Raw genomic sequence first — 22,757 nt, forward strand, 5'->3', positions numbered from 1 at the left:
TGCTCTTTGGGGAAGCCAGTCAGGGCTGTACAACCCAAATGCCAATGTTGCAAGGCAAGAATTTAACACTCAGAAAGGTGGTGGTGCCAATCATGGCTAACACCATGGGATTGCAACTTTCCTAGATTAAAAGTAAATCTTCTCCAAAGGAAAAAAATGAGCTTGTTTTCTAAAGGGGCCTTGGTATTCAGCTGCTTTCACCCTTAACTATTAAATGTTCTGCACAGAACACAATATTTGGAGAGCTGGCACATAAAGAGCTCCTTGGTGTTGGCCAGAAGGGTTGTAGACTCAAGCAGTCTGAGACCTGTAATGTTGCTGGCCAAGAAAGGAGGAGAATGATGAGAAAACCTCTGTTCCTTGACTTTGGCAAATACCTTGGCCATTTTTGTATGTCAGCTCGAGTCAATCAGTATTTACTTTGCCTGAGTTTAGCTTTATTCCCACCTTCCTTTTTTAAAGCAGCTTGACTCATTTTCTAGCAGACACCACCCTGGAGAAGGTGCATCAGATGTAGGAAAAATGTAGATGGAAACATTCCCACTCTGTGCAGAGGGGTAATTTACTGCACAGCATGTTCAAGTGTTAATGACAGCTTTTCTCCTATACTCTGAAATCCTTGGTCCTCTCTGTTTTTATTCCATATTGTCCAACAGGTCTGTCTCTCAGTAGCCTTCCTCTTTCTGCACTGAGCCGAGGAATCACGGCAGTGTCTTCATTCTGGATAATCTCCAGAGCCCATGAAATAGCAAAGGCCAAAGCCTGGCTTTACTGAAGTGAAGTGGGACCTTTGCCACAGACTTCAAAGGCATCAGGATTTATCCCTAAGAAAATAAATTTACCACTTAAGCAAGCAGCTAGTCTCCAGCTTCCAATTTCTACATGTATTTTTAGGTTCTCCCTCAGAGGCAGACAGGGGTTGTCTCTGCTAGAGATGCTGCACACTCTAGGAGTTATTTATTTGGTAGCTGCTCTGCAGACTAAGGATGTTTCTGTGCTCAGAGGATGCACTGCTGTTTGCAATCCCAATGCCTCGTTAGTAACGGCTTCCAGGAGTGCTTAAGGAAAAAAAGCACAACCCAAACACTCCTCTCCCTCAAAACCCGCTAAGGTGGAGCCAAACTCTGGGTGCCTACGCAAAATCCAGTTAAAGCATCCTCCTGCAGGACACACATGTGAACTTTCCAGCACTAGGTCCAGGCACAGAGCTCTGGGCTCCTGTGCACCCAGCCCATCTCGTCTCCTCTCCATCCCATCCAACTGTCCTGGGCTGTTGGGTCACATCTCCTGGGATACGGGATGTCATCAACTAATGTGAAATGCAAGGTAATTCTGACTTCCTGAAGCAGCTCCAAGATTAGCAGAGGATTTTTTCCCCTTCAAACTTTTTCCTCTGTGGATTTTTCCATCAAAACACATTATTTAAAGAGAACATTCACTTAGAGCTGTCTGATCCCAGGTGCCTCAAAACTAGTAACAACATTCCTGTAGCAACATTTGAGCAACTGGGAAAAACTCCTCTATCAGACTCTGTGCATGAAGTGAGATACACAGAGATTCCTGAACAACCACGTGATCATCTCTGAAAAGGGGAAAAAATATTTTATTGTTCTCCTTCCCATCACTTTCTTACCCTCCCCCTTTCACCACACAGAAAGCTGCATGAGAAAAAGAAGCCAAAAGGCAGGAGAGGAATAACTTGCAGCTTCCCAGATTCCAACAGCCACGATGTGATGCCCACAGCTAAACTGGGTTGAATAAGTGCAGCAGTTCCAAAAGTTACTGCCCAGATCCTTAGTCAGCACACAACAAATGAACTCACCTCACAATCTTTTGGATTTGTAGCACTTATGGAAAGATCATCCTCTGTGTTCCCTGATTTTCCAGCATACAGGAAGACTCCTAATCCTTAGAGTAACAGCCACAGTGTTTTCAAAATCCCACAGCATTGGCTTAATTTCATCCTCACACTGCCTTATGAACAAGTTCTTACTGCTTCTGAGTCTCATGTTTGAAAATCCTGGGTGATAACACAGCCTCAAGTCACCCAGGTTTTCTTACCGCCTTTACTTCCTTGGAAGGTTTTGTTTTCTGGTACCCAGAAGGAAATGCTCTCTCTCATTGCGTGAAAACCAGGCAAGCTTTTCAAAATTCTTTTATCCCAGAGAAAGAATCTCAGAGGGGAGCTATCGACTACACCAAGGTGAACACAATGAGAGTGAAATGAAAGAGTTTGCTTTAGACTGATGGTAACAGAAGACACAGCCCCATCCCATATATAATCTTAGGAGTAAAATGATGGATAGAGGTGAATCTAAACAGCATATTATAATCTACTTGAAAAGCAAGATGCCAAGACACAGTATTTGTTCTGCCTCTTTATGAGCTGACATAAAACTTGCTCTGAAAATTGCTTAACTAAGTAATTCAGCCAGATGTTCACCTCCTACTTCCTTTGCAGGGAGGCAGAATTTGGAAAATATTACATTTTTCAAAATTGCTGATGGCAGGGATCTATTCCTCCCCCCCCCGCCCCACGCCTAAAAAGTGGTCCATGGGCTGGCTGACAGCTGAGTGTTGACCAAATTTCTATTTTTCCTTCATGTTTTAGGGACTGAGGGGAGAGTCCTGGAGCCTGCTAGTCCACTTAGTGTTGTCTGCTGACGGCAGGGGAAGCTGTTCACTTCCAGCAAATACCCATGTAAAGCATCCATGTGGGAAAGGTGTTGCTATTTTAGGAGAAGGCTCCTTTTCAAACAGATATTGCAGAGATGCTCAGCACCCACTATCAACTGTTAAAGATGAATTTTTTTTTTTGGAGTTTCTGTTGACTTTGAAGTTTTAATCTCCTTTTGTAGGGTCACTGATTATTGTACCTCAGCCTAGTCCTGTTCCTGGCAGCACCAGGGAGGTGATGCCTGGAGAAGGGGTGTAAGGACAGGCTGAAGGTGTCACTCCTCTATAGAATATTCCCTTACAGCACAGAGACTGAACCAGGTAGAGCCATTTTATTATCAACCAACCCTGTAGGATCTTCCTCCTTTAAATTTGCTTTTACCTTTAGAACTCACATTATTTCTGTATGCATGACATCCCCTGTGCTGGCAGAGGCGTGCCTGGGGTGCACCAAAATCATGGAAAAATCTTTGTGCTAGAGACATTTAACTACATAAAGCCCCAGTCTCAAGGGGCAGTTTCTAAGAGAAGTTAAGTCCTGGCAAGTGCAGGTAGATTTGTGACATTTTAGACACAAAGTGCTTCACTCCCACCAGTTCCACTAGACAGACAGACTCTGAAAATCCTGTGGGACACATAATCACCTGTACAAAACCTGGTTCTTTTGCCAGCTGTTAACTGCACCATCTATATCATCTGTACTGCAACCATCAGCAATAAATGCATCTAACTGTGCACTGGGCTCAGACATTGATTGTTAAGTTATAATCCTAACTTTTACTTTTACTTTTTTTGAAAGAGGAGAGGAAAAAAAAAGTGTAGTTTACCTTCAGAATTTCCCTGTGTGAATCCCAGGAACCAGGTAAAACACAATATTGTCCAGAGAAAGCAGAATCCCCTAAAATTGGAAGAGAAGAAAAAAAGAATGTATTTCTACAACAGTAACAAAACCAATTCCATTGTTAAAGGTCTTCTCCTTGATCCCAAGTCTAGCAAAGGCAATGACAGTGCCAGCATGACTCCAGGAAGTAGATTCAGGCTGAGACCTCATTTTTCTGTTTCAAAGTCATCCAAAACCCACTGACCTTAGTGGAAAGGTTTCCCAGTGGAATTAGGAGCCTTGAACAAGACCAGCCTCGTGTTTTGAGAGGCAGGGCCATCACTGCCGGGCCATCAGTGCCTCTGCTACTGCTGCTCTTTGGCACTCACCCCACCAAGGACAGACCACCAGAAATGCAAGGGAATGGAGAAATCATTCAAAGCTGGGAGGCCTAAAGCCCTGCCAGGAGTGCAGGTGCAGGGCTGTGGGGTAGGAAATGGGCTGACACTCAGTGCCCTGTCACCTCAGCAAACAAATCCTGAGTCCTAATGCTTTACTGTGTGCTTAACAATATCCTAAACATGCAAAACCCTACAAAGATCTGTTTCTCATTTTACACCCAGATGCAAAGATGGGGGCAGCTTCTAACCACTCAGCACCCTGTGCTGAGCCACTGAGAACCTTCTCTCAAGCCTGGTGTGGCAGGAAAGTTTAGAAAGTGGGAGATCACAGGCTTCCAACGCTGTGCTCTCAAAGACCCTTCCATGCCTGAAAGGGAATTTGACAAACCTCTCTGTTAGCTCAGCTTTGAGCCTTCAAATGCCATTGAAAACAGCAGCTCGGGGAAAAAAAACCTTTTACCAGAAAGGTAGCTAAAACCCCCCCTTTCCCCCATCAGCTCCCTTGATTTGTAGCCAACTAGAGAAAATGGGAAACTCCTTGGTAAGGCTCACTTAAAGCTGTCAGTGGAAAGTTTGAAAATTGAATCCCCTCATCTTCTACAGAGGCTATTTAACAGCTTCATCAGCAAAGGCTGCTGGAAGAACAGACAGAAATGTAAACTACAGAAAGCCCTGAGCCAGGAGACAGCAGTGTGGGACATCCACAGGTTGTTTGTCACTTCAGCCCAGCCAGTGTGAGCACTGGGCTGTGCAAAGCCATGCCAAAGTGCAGCTTGCTCCTCTCTCCACTTCTGAAGCACAAGTCATACATCAAACCACTCTTCTCCTGCCATCAAGACCTCAGCTTTAGCCCAAGAAAGCATCCTCTGAGACAATGTATTACCCTGGCCAGTCCTCACCTGGCGCAGCAGACCCTTTCCCAGAGCTAAAACAAAGCCACGGTGATTTACATCAGTAGGGAAACCTGGCCTTGAATATAAAAATCCATCCAGGAATCCAGCCACTAACATTTTAAGGCTTAAAGAGATAAAATACTGGAGTGGTCCCACATCAACTGGGAAACAAATGAGCTGAAGCAATCCATGTCCTCCTTTGCTGTTTCCATTGCCCTGACACTGGGCTGCACATTTCAGGAGCTCTGGGACTGCTTTAGTTTATGAAAGAACAGCCAGGAATAACCCAGTCCTGGTGTTCTTTTGCCATGCCCTACAACCAGACATATCCTAACCAGGAGACCCTCACCACGCTCCAGAGTTCTCCAGCTGGGGAGCCTTGGTTCTTTTCTGACAACTTCATCCCTTGGGATGCAACCGTTGGGATGAAGACACTGCCAAGTCCAAGGAGAGCTGCTATCCCAGTACCTTCAGGGAGTGGAGGAAGGGAAGCAGAACAGAATGATTCTTCATGGCCACATCTGGCAGTATTTTTTTTGGCATGAGAGAGGATAAAATCCACTTCACAAGACAACCTGAATTTCTGTGCTCATCTCCAACAGAGTTTAAGATGTGGACACAATTCCATGCATGGAGCAAAGACCTGACTGGGTATCACCAGCTGGGCTTGACTGCCTGATGAGAGCACAGGAGGACAGGGAAGGGGTCATCACCAGCAGCAGTTCCAGGCATTAAGAGCCTGTGATCCGGTGAGGATCAATTTGTACAACCACTGCTGCTCACGACACACTGAAGTCCACTTTTTGTTTTTTTTGAGGGGTACCTTCACAAACCAAACTCCCTGTTGATTGACACAATGAGGAGAACAAGTCTTGGGGGAAATTCCAGCACGTAATTTCATTCCAGTGACACTCTTGGGCTGTAAAGGAGACGAATGCACAGTGTGGGATCCAGCTGGCCCCAGCCCTGCTCCTGGACCCCTCACATGGCCAACACTGTAAGAGTTGAGAGCGGGGCAGGATGCCAAAATACTGAAGAAAAACACTTTGGCAAAATTTACCAACTTAATGGAAAAAGCAAAAGCAGCTTCCAAATGGCAGCCGTGTGAGTGATGGGGCTGTTAATTATCCCAGGATTTTTAATGCAGGCTCTTTTTCCGTTACAGCTCTGCAGCAACAGAGTAGCAAGAGTAAAGAAGATTTTTCTCCTTATATAGAGCTATCAAATCCACCTTTCCCTTATCTCAGCTTCTTCCCGTGAGCAGTGATTTCCACTAAGACTCTATCAAGAGACACCACTGAAGGCATTTATTTCTTTTATTCACAGGCTCTGTGAATACCACAGTGAGGATCCTGGGCCTGTTTGCCTGGAGAAGAGAATGCTCAAGAGAACTTAGAGCACCTTCCAGTGCCTAAAGGCCCAAGAGAGATGGAGAGTGACTTTGGACAGGGGCATGGAGGCACAGGACAAAGAGGAAGGCTTTAAACTGAAGGTGGGCAGATTTAGCATCGACATTAGGAAGAAACTGTTCCCTGTGAGGGTGGTGAGGCCCTGCACAGGTTGCTCAGAGAAGCTGTGGGTGCCCCATCACTGGAGGTGTCCAAGGCCAGGCTGGACAGGGCTTGGAGCAGCCTGGGACAGTGGAAGGTGTCTCTGCCCATGGCAGGGGGTGCAGTGAGATGAACTTTTATGGTCCCTCCCAACCCAAACCACTGCTGCAGTCCCTGGATGTAGAGGTGCCCCACAGCACACATGATGTAAGCTCACATGGGCCTTAAAAGTGTTCCAGTGCAGACACCAACTCCCTCCATAGCAAACTGAAGTCACTGACTACAGCTTCATTTTACTTCCCTACTTTTGGCAAACTCCTATGGATCAGTCCACGGGAACTGACCAGTGCCAGGAGTCCAAGGAAAAGTACAACTGAGAGGGACAGGGAAGCACAAACACCCTTATTCCCTTCTAACCAGACAAGTGCTGGAATGAAGCCCTGCACTGAACTAAGGACAGCAGGGACACAACAGCCTTCAGGGTAAACTTGGTCACAAATTATCCTCGAGGAAGTGACAATTTGACAAAGCTGAGGCAACCTGTAAAATTATTGCGATCAGCTAATTCCCCACTATTTCTGGAATTGGTTTGGAACAATTTCAGCTTTTTTTTAAATAAAAGGTTTGCCCTGCCTTAAAATAAGAAGTCCAAATTATTTTGACATCTTGTTTGTTTAGATGATGGGTTGAAGCTGAAGGAAATATTTCAAGGGCCCATGGCAGCATTTAATTTTTTATTTTGTTTTCTCCCTCATTTACAGTGGGGAAATGGCTTTGAAATTGCAAACATTACTGCAAAGTGGAAAAACAATTCCCCCACCACTTTTCTCCATTCAGGTGTATATTCTTCCTGTTCAAAAGACAACAAAGCCAGCTGGAGGCTGAAAATTGCTTTTCAAGAAAAGCGAATCTGCATTTCTAGCTGTAGATCAGAGAGTATATCTTAAAAAGGAGAAAATGCACGTGTGGCTTAAGATCCTTTGCACGTGACTGGAGGTGATGTTCTGTAAGACTCCCAAGCAGTTTTGACAAACAGGAAGCAAATCACAACCTATAAACTGAGGCTCTAAATTTTACTGTGCATCAATTCCATACCAGCTTTTTGGGGTTGAAATCTTATTTTGTACCAGCAACCTCCTCTGTGGAGCTTCTGGAAATGATGGTATTTCTCCACTCCCCCTCAATTTCTGGCAAGAGCAATGGAAACACACAACTATGTAGATGTCCCCATATTGACCCTGCTCAGTCCTTTGCTAGACCTCTCCTGCAGTATAAATGAGGTATTGACTTACACCTCCAGGCAAAGATTTTGTACCCAGGCACTGCTGCAAACCCCAGCATGATGAGGGCAAAGTTTCTGAAACAACTGAAATACCATTAGTTTTTAATCCCCATTCAGCAACTACATTTTTAAGGAAAAGTATTGAGCAGACAAAGAGATATGGCCCCTAAAAATCCATTCTTAAGGTCATTTAAAAATACTAAGAAAACAGTTAGTGATCTAGAAAATGTCAATATTAAGTAAGGAAAAATGAAATCCCCATTCCTGGAAGTGTTCAAGGCCAGGTTGGATAGGGTTTAGACCAACCTGGTCTACTGGAAGGTGTCCCTGCCCACAGCAGGAGAGTTGCATCCATAAGGGCCTGATATTTGCTCATGTGGCACCTATAGCTCCTCTTAGGACTTCTGCAGGAGGGCCTTGCTAATCTGCAGTGCACAGAAGGTGGGGATGAAGCATCAGCATAGCCAGGGTGACCTCCTGCAGACACCTCACCCCTTGTCCTCTCGGGGGTTTAGGTTGGCACCTGCAGACAGAGGGCTAAGGGTCCCAAACCGCTGGTCCTTGTCTTCCTCACTGGAACTAGAGCCTGTGCATTCACTGCACAGGGCTGTCCCAGAGCTGAGCTGCTCCTGGTGCCAACCTGCTTCCCCACAGGAGAGATGCCAGACTGATAAGACTCAAACACCCTCACAGGCAGCTCCCAGAAGCTCTCCACGGCGGGGGATCTTTCCTGGGAACCCATTACTCGCCTGCCCTTGGCTCCCCATCCCTGTCTGTCTGGGATATTGACTTTGCTGCTGTGTGAAGTGACAACACTCAGTGCTGGCCCTGGCCTTTGTGTTCTCCAGTAACTGGAGCCCTCGACAAACAGAAGTGCTAAGCCTGATCTGACATCTAACTCCCTTTTTGTCCTTCCAACAAACGCCTTTGCATTCCTTCATTTTGTGAATGGGGTTTGGCAGAGCTATATAGAATTCCCCATTGTTTCCATTTGCTTCAGTAAAAGCGTCCATCATTTCTACTTATGTCCCCAACAAATTGGCAAAGAAAGGGAAAGGGGAAACAAAACCCCACAAACCCTGTGTTTGTCCCTGGGCAGAGATTTCCAACAACCATCTCACCACAGACCTGGGCAACCTTCAGTCAGTAACAGAATCTCCATGAACAGAGATATAAAGCAGGGCAGATTTTAACCCCTCAACCCATTGCAGAAAGGGGATGAAGCTGGAGATTTATTTTAATAAAGCACACACTCAGAGAGATGCATGGAAACAGCAGGCGGGTGGTCCTGGACTATGACTCTGATTATCCCTCATGGGACACATCTCCAGGGTGCAATTGCCTCCTCTCTACCCCCAAGCACCCAGCACACACATAATTTGCCACCCTATTGCTAAATTTGTCCAGCTGTGCCATAATCTGTCCCAGACCATCTGCCCAGCTTGCAAGCAACCTTCCTTTTCCTCTTAAAAAGGATCCATGCCTCCCTCCAGCCCTTTCAGGCCTTCCCAGGGGCTGACCCACCTTGATGGTGCCGGGTGGATGCTGCAGTACCATGTGTGCAGCTTTTTCATCCAGCACACAGATGGGCCAGGCAGCCCCAGAGCAGCATTGTGCCACCACGTCAGGGCTGTGACAGCACGCTGTCACCCATCAAAGGTCTCCAGGAACATCGAGCTTCCCCTGTGACCAGCAAGTGGCACTGGGGCTGAAAGGGCCAAAGTCACACAACCGCAGCGGAACAGCACCTGGGCGTGTGCTCGATGTGCAGTGGAATGCAAACCTTCCCCTGTGTTTTGGGGGGGCTGTGCTCACCGAAAACGCATCAGCAGAAATCACCAAGATGGGCACACTAAGCTTGAAGAGCCTGTAAAACTTTGTGTTCTTCTGTTTTTACAAACTTTGGCAGCTCAAGTCTTCCAGCACACTCCCGCGACTGCCGCTCCTCCCCTGGGGAGCCAGCCCTGCCACACTCGCCCGCAGGTCGCCTGTAGGGTCACCAGCTCCCCAACCACCAGCCCTGCTCCAGAAGCTGCAGGAGTGGTGGTACAAGAGGGACCCCCAGTGCCACACGGGAATGCACCAGATCACTCCCATCACAAGCTGACTCCAGGCAGCACAGCCCTCACCCACCCCAAGGGTGGCCTGGTGTGCCAGGGACATGCCAGCCCCGGGCTCAGGGCTCCCTCTCCAAGAGCAGTGGCCTCAAGGGGACCCTGGAGCCGTGGGGGCGGTGGGATGGACGGCGCTCTGCCGAGCGAATCCCATCCAGCACCAAAAATCCCTCCGGGAGATGATGCGAAGGGCAGCAAGCGACCTCTGCTGAGGAGGGACCGGAGCCGCACATGGCAGGGGACAGGCCAGGGAAGACCCCGGAACAAAAGGCGCTCGTTGAGGCACCAGGACAGACCAAAGGCACATTGCCCACGGCACTGCAGGGCTCACAGCCCACGGCCGGGCTGTGGTAGCCGGGGACGCCCTGAGGCAGAGCCAGGCACAGATCCCCGGCAGGCCGGGAGCCACGCTGCCAACCCCTGGGTCCCTCCTTCTAAACCTGCGCTCACACGGCTCCGATTTGTCCTCGGGCAGGACCTGGGACCCGGGCACGATCTCGCTGTCCCCATGGCTAGCGTGACCGCGGCCAAGCCCTCGGCCAGGCGGAGCAGCTGGTGCCCTGTCAGAGGCCGTGCCTGGTGCCAAGTGTCGCTCCCGCACCGGAGCCCGTCCCCTCGCTGTGACACGCTGCTCGTGCTCTTTCAAAGGAACCTTTATCTCTCTCTGTTCCCCTTGGGGCTGCTCCCTTTCTGACGCCAGCCACCCTCTTGCAGGGTCCCAGGCGGTTCTCCCAGACCATGCCCAGCACTAAAAAGGTGTAGCTGGGAGATGCTGCAGTTACCAGCGTCTCCAGACACACCACAGCCACATCTAGGCAAAAAAACCCCACCAAAACACAAAGCAAAAAAAAAAAAAACCCAAAAAAACCCAAAGCAACAAAAACCCAAACAAAAACCCCACACCGCAAAAGCCCTAAAGCGCTGAGATGCAGCCCCTGTGAGTATATAAACACACAGAAAACTTGTCAAGGAGAGCAGTTGCAGCCCTGGGAAGGGCTGTGGGCTCGCCGTGTAACTCCACACACAGACTGAGCCTGCAAAGGAACTGCACGTTCATCCCCCTCCGGCTCTAGGAAAGGGGCGGCAACAGCATGACCCCGGGGGTGGAGGGGGGCTGCCCCCAAATCCCCTCGCCCCGTTCCCCCTCTTTCCCCCATCTCCCAGCCCAGCCGAGCAGAGGGATCCTGTACACAACTTTTTCAAACTGCCAGGCAGAAGAATCGCAGCCTTTCCAAGGGAGTGTCGGTAAATCATCAGTACATCCGACAACGCAGCCAGCGGGATTAACCCTTCGCGGGTTCCCAGGAAAATAATAACAACAACAACACCAACAACGACGACGCGTTTAACAATGAAAATAGTAAAATTTGGTCCCAGCTGTGGGAGAAGGGGGATGGGCAGGGTGTGTGCCGGGATCTTTTCATACATGGATGGAGAGAGAGCAGCGTTTTGTGTGTGCCGAGCACATGAAGAGCTGCCACAGCGCACCTCCGGCGTGCCTCAGCCCTGCGGGCTCTCCCACCTCCCGCAGCAGCGCGGCCAGACCCAGGTACCCGTGTCCCCGAGGGACGGCGTGAGGAGCAGCAGCCCCTGCTCCCAGGAGGGGCTGGGACCCCCCCGTGCAGGGCAGGGTGAGGGCTGCCAGGGGCAGCGGATCGCCCGTTCCCGCATCTGCCCGGGGGCTGCACCGGCGCCCGCCTCCCGGAGCAGCCCCCGGGGCTGGGAGCCCCTGTCCCGGTGCGCGGGGCTGGGGGGGCCGGGGGGCTCCTCCTGGCCGTCCCGCCGCCGATCCCCCGCACACCGCAGCCCCATCTCCCCCTCTCCCGCTCCGCAGCGTGGCCTCCCTGCTCGCAGCCCGGTCTCCTCTCCAGACCAGGAGTTTTCACATCATCCCCTGGCAGAGGAATGTCTTCCCTCACCCCGTTCCCAAATCCCGGGATCCCGTGGCTCCCCGGCACCCCCAGCCCGCCCGGGATTCCCTTCCCCAGCGCCGGGAGTAGCGGAGTTTGTACTCACCCCCTGCCTGCCGCTGTAGCTCTGAGTCTGGAGACCGGCTCTGATTCCGGCTCCATCACGTTTAGTGCATTGTCTCTTTCGGGCAATTTTTGCGGCAATCCATCAGAAATCGGGGGATAAGCCGGTTTGTGGGTACATCCTTCCCAGGAGCTCGGCTCTCTGCCTCGCTAAGGGGTTCAGCTGTGTCACAGACACCCCTGGCCCGGACGGCTCACTCCTTCCTCCTTCTCTTCTGGGTCCTTTTGCTTACACAGATCTTTTAATCCCATTTAACTCCCTCTCGGCAGACTGCAATTACCTTGGAAAAAGGAGAGAGAACACTAAGTACACTCTAGGAAGCCAGGCTGGCCCATGGTCGCTGGATTTCTTGCCTTTTTTTTTTCCTCTCCTTATAAATAGTGCAAATTCTGTGATCTCTGATTCCCAAAGTCCGTGATTTCAAGTGTTTTTTTCTTAGCTGTTACATTTTTTTTGTTGTTGGTTGGTTGGTGGTTGCAATTATTATTTTTATTTGCAATGCAGATGTGCCTCCCACCCCCCAAGGATCTCTCCTCTGGACTTAGAGAGAAGAAGAAAAGGCAGATTTTGAGAAATGAAAATTATTTAAGGATGTCCTTACTGCCTCTCTCTGCTGCCCTCCTCTGTAATAGCGAAGCATTTACGAGATATTATACAAAATAAATAAATAATTTGAGGGGAAAAAAAAAAAAAAAAAAGAAAGAAAGAAAAAAAAAAAAGCTCTTTTGGCCAGAACCGCAGGGAAAGAATTGAAGACCCTGTCCAGGCTCCAGAGAGGGAAGCACAGGCCCTTCTTTGGGGAGGCTGCTGATGGAAACTGCAGCCCCCTGCACTCACCTGTCCAGGGCCAGGAGCCCCAAACCAGCCTGGACCCACCTTATAAAGTACCTGGCATGGCTTTTCCCTTGGGATCAGCGCTTGCTGCAGGCAGCTGGGAGCCTGTGGATGGGATTCAGGCTTGGAGGAGAAAAGTCCCCCATGCCTCTGATCCCCTCCTTGAGCTGCTCTGCTTCCCCAGGGCATCTCCAGAGCCCCTCTCATCCCAGCACCAAGGGATGGAATCTACATCCCAGAAGGCAGGATCGGGGCAGTGAGTTTCCCTATGCGAGGTCCATCAGAACAAGTTGGATCCCAAGTCCTCTTGGCCAGCTCTGGCAGGAGAGGGGACTTCCAGATGTGGATAAAACCTTCATCCCTGCTTCCCCTCCTCATCCAAAGTCCCACCCAGCCAGCCGTGGAGCCCAGGGTGACCGGCAGGTCCCTGCTGTCCAGAGCAGGTCCACGGCATTCCCTGAGGCAGATGAGGACAGCGGTGCCACCTGGGTGCACCCTGCACCCCTGGGTGCCCCTGCCCTGCTCCCTCCCCCTGCCAGCACCTCTGCCTCGGGCACTTACTCTGCAGCGAGCTGAGAGGCTGAGCAGCATCTCCGTGCAGCCCCATGGCCGTGGGCATCCATTTGTCCCAGCAGCTCAGGGCAATTGCTACTTCTTAAAAAAAATAATAACAATTTAAAAAAAATAAGGGAAAAAAAAAAGAGGAAAAAAAGAAAACTCAAACAAAGCCCCTTCCTCCCTCCTTCCCCTTCAAGGTGTTTCCTGCGCTGCGAGCCCGGGAGAGGTGGCCGGGGTGAGGGGCCCGGAGCCAGCCGGGGCTCTCTGGGGTCCCCCCAAATTCAGCAGATAATCCTTCCCCGGGGCTGGCGCGGGCACGTCCCCCTCGGGCCGTCGCTCCTCTCGTGGGTCATGGATGCTGCAGGGATCCAGGAGAGAAGGGCGGTTGGGAGCGGGCGCTGGGAGGGACATGGATGTGAAAGAGGTGGAAGCTCTAAGGCTGCCCTTGTCCTTTTAAATAGCTGCAGCCCGGGGACTCCGGGCTGGCGGGGGTGCCCCAGGTATCCGGTTTCAGCAAACAGCAGCTAATGAGCAGAGATCCAGCCTCCGAGGGGCAGGATCAGCGCTGCCGCCGGGCAGGGGGGCACCCCGGGCACCCCACCAGCAGGGGAGGGGAGCGCTGCGGGTCGGGGGCTGTGTGGTCACTGGCAGGGCAGGGGACGGGGCTGCAAGGGCTACAGGACCCCCAGGGCAAGGGGACGGGGCTACAGGACCCCCAGGGCAAGGGGACAGGGCTGCAGGGTAAGGGGACAGGGCTGCAGGGGCTGCAGGACCCCCAGGGCAAGGGGACGGGGCTACAGGACCCCCAGGGCAAGGGGACGGGGCTGCAGGGTAAGGGGACGGGGCTGCAGGGTAAGGGGACGGGGCTGCAGGGGCTACAGGACCCCCAGGGCAAGGGGACGGGGCTGCAGAGTAAGGGAACAGGGCTGCAGGGGCTACAGGACCCCCAGGGCAAGGGGATGGGGCTGCAGGGTAAGGGGACGGGGCTGCAGGGTAAGGGGACGGGGCTGCAGGGGCTACAGGACCCCCAGGGCAAGGGGACGGGGCTGCAGGGTAAGGGGACAGGGCTGCAGGGTAAGGGGACGGGGCTGCAGGGTAAGGGGACGGGGCTGCAGGGGCTACAGGACCCCCAGGGCAAGGGGACGGGGCTGCAGGGTAAGGGGACGGGGCTGCAGGGGCTACAGGACCCCCAGGGCAAGGGGATGGGGCTGCAGGGTAAGGGGACGGGGCTGCAGGGTAAGGGGACGGGGCTGCAGGGGCTACAGGACCCCCAGGGCAAGGGGACGGGGCTGCAGGGCACAGGGCAGGTCCTGCGAGGTGCTGAGCAGCCAGCACAGATCCAAGAGACCAGCGTGGGTCTGCCATCAAGGCTGAGCCACCCCAGGGGCTCCCTCCACAAAGGTGTCCTGTGTCTTACTGCATTATCCCCTGAGATGGGGAAGGGCTGAAGCACCTCACAGCTGGGCTTGGGCACTAAATTTGCCCATTCCCCATAAAAAATACACAAACAGGACCCCACATCGAGCCACCAAGTACCTGAACTTGAGGCTAGAGGGGAGTGATGTTACATCACGTTCAGACCAGAAAATTCAAGGACCCACTGGCCTGACTCAGCAATGCAGGCTTTTACTCAAAAACCTGACCTCAGAGCATGGCCAAAAGTTGAGGTTTCCACAATAAATCAGATCTCCTATATGACATCTTCTGCTACCATGCGTGCTAAGGGCTTCTCTCCCTTAATGCATATATTTGGTTTAGTTGTGGTTGCTTGCTGGAGCTGTGGTTTTCCATCTCCCAGTTTCTATAGGCAGAAGATTTTATTCATACCTTTGCTCTGAAGCATCTACATTTTGCTTCCTTTCTCACTATGGCAGATGAAGTTTTAAGTAGAAACAGCAAAACCATTTGAAACAAGCAGTGTTGGGACTGTGGTTAACTATCGGCTTCACAGTTCCTCTGTCCTCCAGAAAACCTTCTCAGAAGGGTGCAGCTAAGTTACACATCCAGATACGTGTAAGAAATTCCTATTCACAGAAAAATGTGTCTCAAACTCCTCTGAAAGCCCAGGAACTCAGACGACCCAAACAGTCCAGCTTTGAGGTCTGTGACTTTAGGGACAACAGGCAGTGACACAGATTGTCAGAAACACCATAAAATCTCTATTTTTCTTAGCTATTTTTCCCCCCAGCTGTTCTTTCCATGTTTCTCAGTCACACATTCCTCACTGGGAAACATATTCTAGCCATGCTGAAGTGTTTAAGATAAAGCTTTAATCAATTAAAAAAACCTCCAACTTTGCAAATAATCATGGGTTAATCCCTCTGCTGTTGAATACACCTTAGGTTCTCTTGCTTATTTCTACCTTTTCTCTCTTCTGAATGCAGCAAATATTTAGTAAACTCCCTTTCCCTCAAAAAACAAACAAACAAACAAACACAACAAAACCAAAAACCCACCCTACCCAGAAAGGAGCAAGGCCTGGCTTTTCAGAGAGAGGGACAAAAAGGAAAGGAAAAGGATGCGCTGCATCTTTTTGCAAAGATTTATCCAAAGTCGATGTGCATGGGGAGTGGGAAAGGACTGATGATGCTTCAGGTCCTCAGCATCTCACCAAGGACCACCATAAAACTCACTGACAGCCTCATCCTCAAATCCTCTGCCCATATTTGCTCCGATGAACATTTTCAAACCAAACACATGCCTGAAAGCTTTGCTAGCACGAAGACATAAATGGATCCCAGCAGTAGGAAAAAGGGAATTACTTTAAAACAAAAGGAAACCCAACATTGCTGAAGCCAAGACTTGTGCCAAGTGAATTCAGGTTCAAAAATTAGACCTCATTCTTCAAAAAGAGAAAAGCCACAACATATGATCTGAATAGAAATATATTTAGCAGATTTTTTTTTTCCTTTCCAAATTTAAATAGAAGCCATTTTAAAACACTAAATAAACTGAAGTAAAATGGCACAGCAGTGAAATGAAAAAAGGGAAAAAAAAAAGAAAAAAAGGAATTGGAATGGAATAGTTTAATTAGCCAAAGGAAAAAAAAAAGTACAGAGGAGGAGGAAATGCCACCAGACAACATGGAGAACAGGGAACAGAACACTTGCTTTTGACGAAACACACTCTCTCAAAAAAAGCAGCATGTCATTACAGCCTGAATAAATACAGCATCTTAAATATTCACCCATATTTAGCCTCTTTCCAGAAGAACCAGTACCCGCCTCTCCTCAGGAGCTGTAGCTTGGTTAAGCGTCAAGGCTCTCATTAATGTAATTTTGTCTCTTTGCTCCTCTTAGAAAACCGAGTGTGGAGGCATGCGGGGGCCACGGCAGCGGTGTGCCAGCTGCCCTGTGTGCCACACGGTGCCGGCTCCACGGGGCAGGGGAATCCCAGCCTCACCTGGAGCCAGCAGCCCACGCTGGCTTGGCCTGGAGGACAACGCTGAATTACACTTCCATCATCTGCACCTTCGCCCAAGTCCAGAAAGTGTCCTGGATCGCTCACTGCCCCCAGAACTCACAAGGAATTACAGGGGTGTATTTGGATATATTTAGATAAATACTCCATTCAGGTTTAAAATCCGTGGCATAACCAGGCAGGAGTGAAAACCACGGCACCGGAAAAACTTGTGGGAGGGATGAAACAAACACACGAAGGGAAGGTGGGATAAAGAGCCTTTCACTCCCTGCTGGGCTGAGGATCCGCACCCAGCCTGGAGCAGGGGTATCTAAACTTGGACCCTGGCTGGGAGCTGCTGGAGCCACGGGGGAAGGGAAAAGGGAGCCAGGCTGTGGGGAGCAGCCAGCCAGGCAGGGGGATGGTGCCAGCGGCGGTGGGAGAGCTCTGCAGCCCCACAGCACACGGGGCAGGGCTGGAGCCACAGCCGGGAGCCCGGCAGGGACAGCAGAGCCACCAGGCACACGAGTGGGGCTCATCCCAGCCCACACCCAGCACGGCACCCCCGGCAGTGGCACAGCAGGGACGGGCTGTGCCCGGGGAACGGCTGCTGACTCAGCAGCCTCGGCAGGCAGAGCCCCGGGCTGGGACTGATCCCTGCCTGCTGCGCTGGCACTGAGGTGTTTCTGCCAAAGCAGCGTTTCTATCCCTTTTTGCCCCATACTTGGCTGCAGTGCTCTCTCAGGTATGTAATTCTCTGCATAGGATTTCCTAATCCCTACACGGCTTTCCTATTCAGATCCTGCATTTAACATGGCACTTCTCACATCCATAAGCTCTGCTCAAATGACTGGCACCAGTTCAAACCCTGGATTAAAGTCTTCCCTACCCTGTAGGGTCCTGGCCATGAGCAGAAACCTGCTGAAGAGCTTCGTTTGCCTGCTCAGAAGGCATCCATGGCAGAGTCAAGATCTCAAGGAAGGCAGAAGGTGGCCCAGCTGGGATCTGGTCAATGGATGTTCCTAATTTGGTCTCTCTGGCTTCAGCCAGCACTGCAAGATTAGGAGCTTTCTGCAGAGGAGCAGAACATGCAGCACTCCTGGTTTTAGGGTTTGTTGTTTGACAGCTATTAATGATCCAAAAGCTGCTGTGGGTTGTGTTTCTCGTTCCCAGTGCACTGTGGAAGGTATTAATTATAGAGGAGCTGTACAGAAAACTTGAAAATAATGTATGTAACAGAATTGCTGCTCAGTGTTGTTCCCCCCGCTCTCCATAGCCTTCCTGACAAAGCCATTCCTGTCCTGTGCCACCGGCTGCCGGTGACATGTTTGAACTTCTGCAGCCTTTTGATGTAAAATGTTTTAAATTCTTTTTGGGAACACTAAAGGCTTTTGTCTCCTGGCCGGTGCAGTGGGGATGCCACGTCTGGCAGAGACTGATCTTTCTGTGCTTTCCAAGTGCACCATATCACATGGGGCTGCCCAGCCAGCCGAGAGGTGGGAATGGCTGTTAATCATTAAATGGAGCCCTTTTCCATCGGAATGAAAGGGAACACAATGCAGCCATACGAGTCCAAACCCACCCTTCCCATGGAAAGGCTGCCTGCTGATTACAGCTCTGTCCTACCCTCCCATTTAGGCATTTGGAGAGCTACAGTTTTACAGGATGGCTGTGAGGTGATTGCTCAGCTGATGGCAGCAGCAGCAGCATTGGGCTGACAGGTCAGTGTAATGCTTCACCAGGCTTTGACAGGAAGATATTACAGCTCCTAAATCCTGACTGCCTTTAAGGTATCAGGCAAAGACTGCCTGGTTTTGTGACCATCCCTTTATTTCCCTGTTTGTCCATGCGTGCTCTCTCTGGTTTAGGACCTATTCAGTCACTGGTGCAGGTGGGAAACACGAGGGAATCAACATCACCAGCCAGTTTGGAGCTGTGTTCTCCAGTCCAAACACCAGCCCGGGCTGTTCTGCTGCTGTGGCACAGTGTGGTGATCCTACATTTGAACAGAAGAATTCCAAGACCTGTTTCCCCCTTTTACCACGAAGGGGAAAAAAATAATTCACCATGAAACGCCCTCTGGGCTGCTGCACACGAGGAGCAGCTCTCCCTGTCTGGAGATTTGCTAGTTAAGTGCAGCAATGCATCAGCAAGCACAAGCACTTTTCCCATCAGTGTGCCAAAGGAGCTTGTTCATGCCAGGGGCTCATGGAGGTTGTGAGCTGTCCTGGATGAGTGCAGGCAACATGAGCTCTCTAAAGAGACAGCCTATCTCTTCCTCATGAAACAGAGCCACCCTGAGAGTGCCTTCCCCCTCAGCAAAGGAACCACACCAGCACATTAAAGTGCCTGCTGATCTCAATAATTTCCTGCACATTAAGGACAAAAGGACAACTGCCACTGTGGTTGCTGCTGCTATGACAGCAATTCACCATGGCAGGGAGCACACACCAGCGTGTAACATTTCAGTCTGAATTCTGCGGGTCACACGTGCACAACCCTTATGACTTTTAGGCAGCAGTGCCCAGTCCTAGTGTGGTCTGCCAGAGTTCTGGATATCCCAGTGACACTGTGCAGGTGTGGCTCAGTGCTTGTGCCACAGCCCTGCACCCACAACACACAACTGATGCAGGGGAGATGAACCTGACCTGCTCTGAACACTCTGGACAAGGACTTGGGAGCTGCAGGCAGCAAACATGGGAAGGTACAAGCTGTGGAGTCACTCCAGGTCCTTCTGGAGCAGGGATGCTCTTTGCTCTGAGGATGAGGAACAAGCCTAAGGGTGAGAACATAGTTCTGGGGGCAGCTGGAGCTCATGTGCACACCCAGGCAGCTTCAAGGCAGAGTTCAAAGGGAGATGGAAATCAGTACAAGATCTTGGCCTTCAGGAGAAGGCGGTGTGCTACAGCACAAGTGCCTGGGACAAAGGTTTTTTGCAAGACAGAAACTAAGCCTGAGTCAGATTCTGAGTAGTTTCAGTGGGAAAGGGAGAGGAAAAAGAGCTTAGAAAACATCAAAGCAAATGTTGGTCATAACAAAAAGTTAGGGTAATACTATTTAAATCCAAAAGGTAGTTTTTCTACTGTCTAAGCAAGATGTATTCTTTGTTTCCCACTGCTGTGTCCTGTTGCTGGGCAGGCCTGTGGGAGCAGTTCACTGTGCAAAGGGAAATCATACCTGCAGGAGGAAGCTGAAGTAGAAATGATGAGTCCAGGGCAAAGTAAAGGAAGGGTGAGACTAGACAGGTTTGAGATGAGAATTTCTTAGGCTCCACCCTGCACTGGGCTCACTAATGACAACAGAGGAGCTCCTTCAGCAGTGACAAGGATGCGGCAGCCCTTGCACAAACACACACGTGTATATTAAGCAAAAGCCTGTACTCTGCTACATCCTGAGGTATCCACACCAAAAAGCAACTGCAATTTGGTTTGTGCAGTCAGAGTAGTTTTAAGACAGGACCCAGCCATATCAAGGAATTGCTGAACCCGATCTAAGCCCCAGCACCCTGCTACACCACCAGTTCCTTTTGCAGGGCTGCTGAGCTGTTCCTGAGCAGCTGCTCACCACTGCTGTGATGAGAAGTGCTGGGGCTGCAGAGAGGGGTCTCTTCCTTCCTTGGAGGCTGTTTGGTGCTGGGTGCCCGGGGCTGGGCCAGGCAGCTCTGCCCTGCCTGAAAGCAGCAGCATGCTGAGGCTCACACGCTAACCTAGATCCCAGCAGGGCTCAGGTTTGCCTTTCACTGCTCCAGGGACCTGCAGGCTCACCTGAAGCAACTTAAACCATTGCTTTTGTGCCATTACTTTCTTGTGTCTAAAGTGAAGCTCATGATATAGATCATCTTATGTGTAAAGAGGTTTGAGACCTTCAGACATCGAGCACTGCCCGTGGCTGTTATTACTGCACTGTGCACTTGGCAGCAGCCCCTCATGCAGGAGCAAGTGCAAATCTATTTCCCAACCAGCTTTACATTCAGCACAACCTGCCATCCTCCAGATGCACAGTTCATTAGAGACTGCTTGGTTTTATCTGGCTGTAAAGGCCTGTGTAAAAAAAAAAAAAAAAAAAAAAAAAAAGCCCTGCTGCTTAAACATGCAATTCAAATCCATCTCCTGGAGCAGAGCAGACAGTTCCTGGTGCTTTATCTGCACTGACTGAAATGCAATCTGTGCCACTTAGAGCAGAACAATGCTCGATTTCTTCATACTTCACTCAAATTGTTAACACATAAAGAAGAAACACAGCCCATTTCCACAGAGAAGGTCTCTTCTGACATACTCAGTGTGTTAACCCAGAGTATACAAATCTGCTTCAAAGCTAATAGGCTTTTTTTTCTTCCTGCAAACACACTTCTCCACATCTGCACACTCTCACTCTCTCTACTTCAATAGCAATAGTATTTGGTAAAGCTCTCCAAACAGGACCCACTGCAGAAAGGCTGTATTTACTGATGTTTGGGTAAGAACTAATAAGAGACCTGGTTGTGTCTCTGTTCCTAAAAAAAAAAAAAAAAAAAAAAAAATCAAGTCAATATTTATACACCCACTGGTGAAATAAATCCTGCCCTCCCCAAGAAGAGGGAAATAAAATGAAGTGATTGAACCAGGATTTCATGGAAAGGGACGTTGTTTCCTTATTTGTTTTCAGAGTTCAGGATATGTTTGGGATTAAAAAAAATATATATATATTGTAACTTGAATGCAATTGTACTGTACAGAGCCCATCAGAGCAGCTTCACAGTGGGACCTGTCACTGAGGAGCAAAAAAAAAAAAAAAAAAAGGGGTGCAGGGAGATGATCCTTAAAGATCCAACCCCAGACCATTCTATGACTCTATGTTCTGTGATTCTGTGACATTTCAGAAATGCAGCCAAGTCCTCATTTGCAGCATCCAGTGGCATCGGTGTAGAGGAGCCTTTGTACAGACCAGATCAGAACATTTTTATTCCCATTTCCCATTGTCCCAGAATCTGTGGGATTGGTGGGTGACCAGAGCCTTGTCACCAACCAGAGTTAGCGCAAGGTCAAGTTCTACACTCCAAAAACCAAGGAAAAAAAAATGCTGTTTACTCTCTAGTTTCTTAGAAAACAGTCAAATCCCTCTTCACATGGAACTTTCATTTGTGTGTCATCAGCAAAATTTTTCACTGGCAAACTCACCACAGGTAAACAAAGTTTATGTTTTATCATTGTAATCTCCCTTCAGAGCCAGCCTGAACACCTGCCCTGCTTCTGTTACATTGCTTTTCTCTGGCTTTTCTTCATTATCAGCTAAGCTTAAGCTATTTCTTGTTTAGCTTAAAAAGGGCAACTTTTAATCTCATTCTACTGCTCAGTGTATCTTGAGATGTTCCTCTCTGAACAGCTCTGACTCTTTTCCCATCAAACCCCACATTTAGCACACAAACCAGACCAAAACTCACTGCAAAACTTGCATTAATCAGCAGAATGGGATAAATTACACTATTTATATTTCACATCTCCAAAAGCCTTGAATAAGCAACAATGTTCTGTTAATATCCTTGCCAGTGGCTGTGCCCCAGGCACGGAGCAGGTTCAGTATTTGCACCTGACCCCTCGTTATTAAAAGGCCAAAAGTCATTAACTGATGTGGGTAACGAGGCTCTCCCCTCTGCCTTCCTCAAAACAACACAGAACACACTAAACAGCCATCCAGCCATCGTCTGGTGAGCAGGTCATTAGCACAAAAACCACTCACTTTGATGTCCCTAACGTGCCTTTCATCACATCCTAAAAGCACTTTCCAACATTGCTGTGATCCTTGATTCATCACCCCCCAGCAGCTTTCCTCAACTCCCAGCCGGATGTACGGAGAGCTGCAGGTACAGAAGGGGTTAATTCTGAACAAGGGCGTTCTCTGGGAGCTGCATTCATCACCCCAACTCCAGAAAGTAAAACCAGACCGTTTGTGGTTGTCCCATTCCCATCCCAGTGAGAAGCAAAGCAAGGAATCCGTGCCCTCCCTGCCCTTGACACCACTGCTCTGGGAGCTGCTGGAAAACTCTCCTGTCCTGTGCACACATTCAGCAAAGGGACCTTGTGCAGAAAATAAAGTTGCTCTGTATCCTTCACCCCTTCATCCTGAGCTGGCTTTTACTTTTTTTTCCCTGACATGCAATTATTAAACAACAGGAACAAACTAGCTTCTGGGTAAAACTTCCCCCAAAGTAGTTGAAAGA

At 49.7% G+C, this 22,757-nt stretch overlaps 1 protein-coding gene across 5 annotated transcripts in view; it reads right to left on the bottom strand.

Moving 5' to 3' along the window:
- Positions 1-13,267, bottom strand: part of COL27A1 (collagen type XXVII alpha 1 chain) — a 140,994-nt gene extending 127,727 nt beyond the window's left edge. For 3 of the 5 annotated variants that reach the window (XR_011005647.1, XM_068211428.1, XM_068211425.1), the window contains exons 1-2: positions 11,753-12,459; positions 3,504-3,574 (exon numbers count right to left, since the gene is read on the bottom strand). Coding sequence is in view for 4 of the 5 variants with exons in the window: in XM_068211428.1 (XP_068067529.1) it covers positions 3,504-3,574; positions 11,753-11,808 (127 nt within the window). In the remaining variant the exon portion in view is untranslated. Of the gene's footprint in view, positions 1-3,503; positions 3,575-11,752; positions 12,460-12,658; positions 13,039-13,165 lie in introns of those variants that run through there. The other 2 variants (XM_068211426.1, XM_068211427.1) reach the window with 2 other exon arrangements.
- Between the last annotated feature and the right edge of the window lie 9,490 nt (positions 13,268-22,757).

The sequence above is a fragment of the Anomalospiza imberbis genome, chromosome 21 (assembly GCF_031753505.1).
Source record: "Anomalospiza imberbis isolate Cuckoo-Finch-1a 21T00152 chromosome 21, ASM3175350v1, whole genome shotgun sequence".
In the NCBI taxonomy this organism is placed as follows: domain Eukaryota; kingdom Metazoa; phylum Chordata; class Aves; order Passeriformes; family Viduidae; genus Anomalospiza; species Anomalospiza imberbis.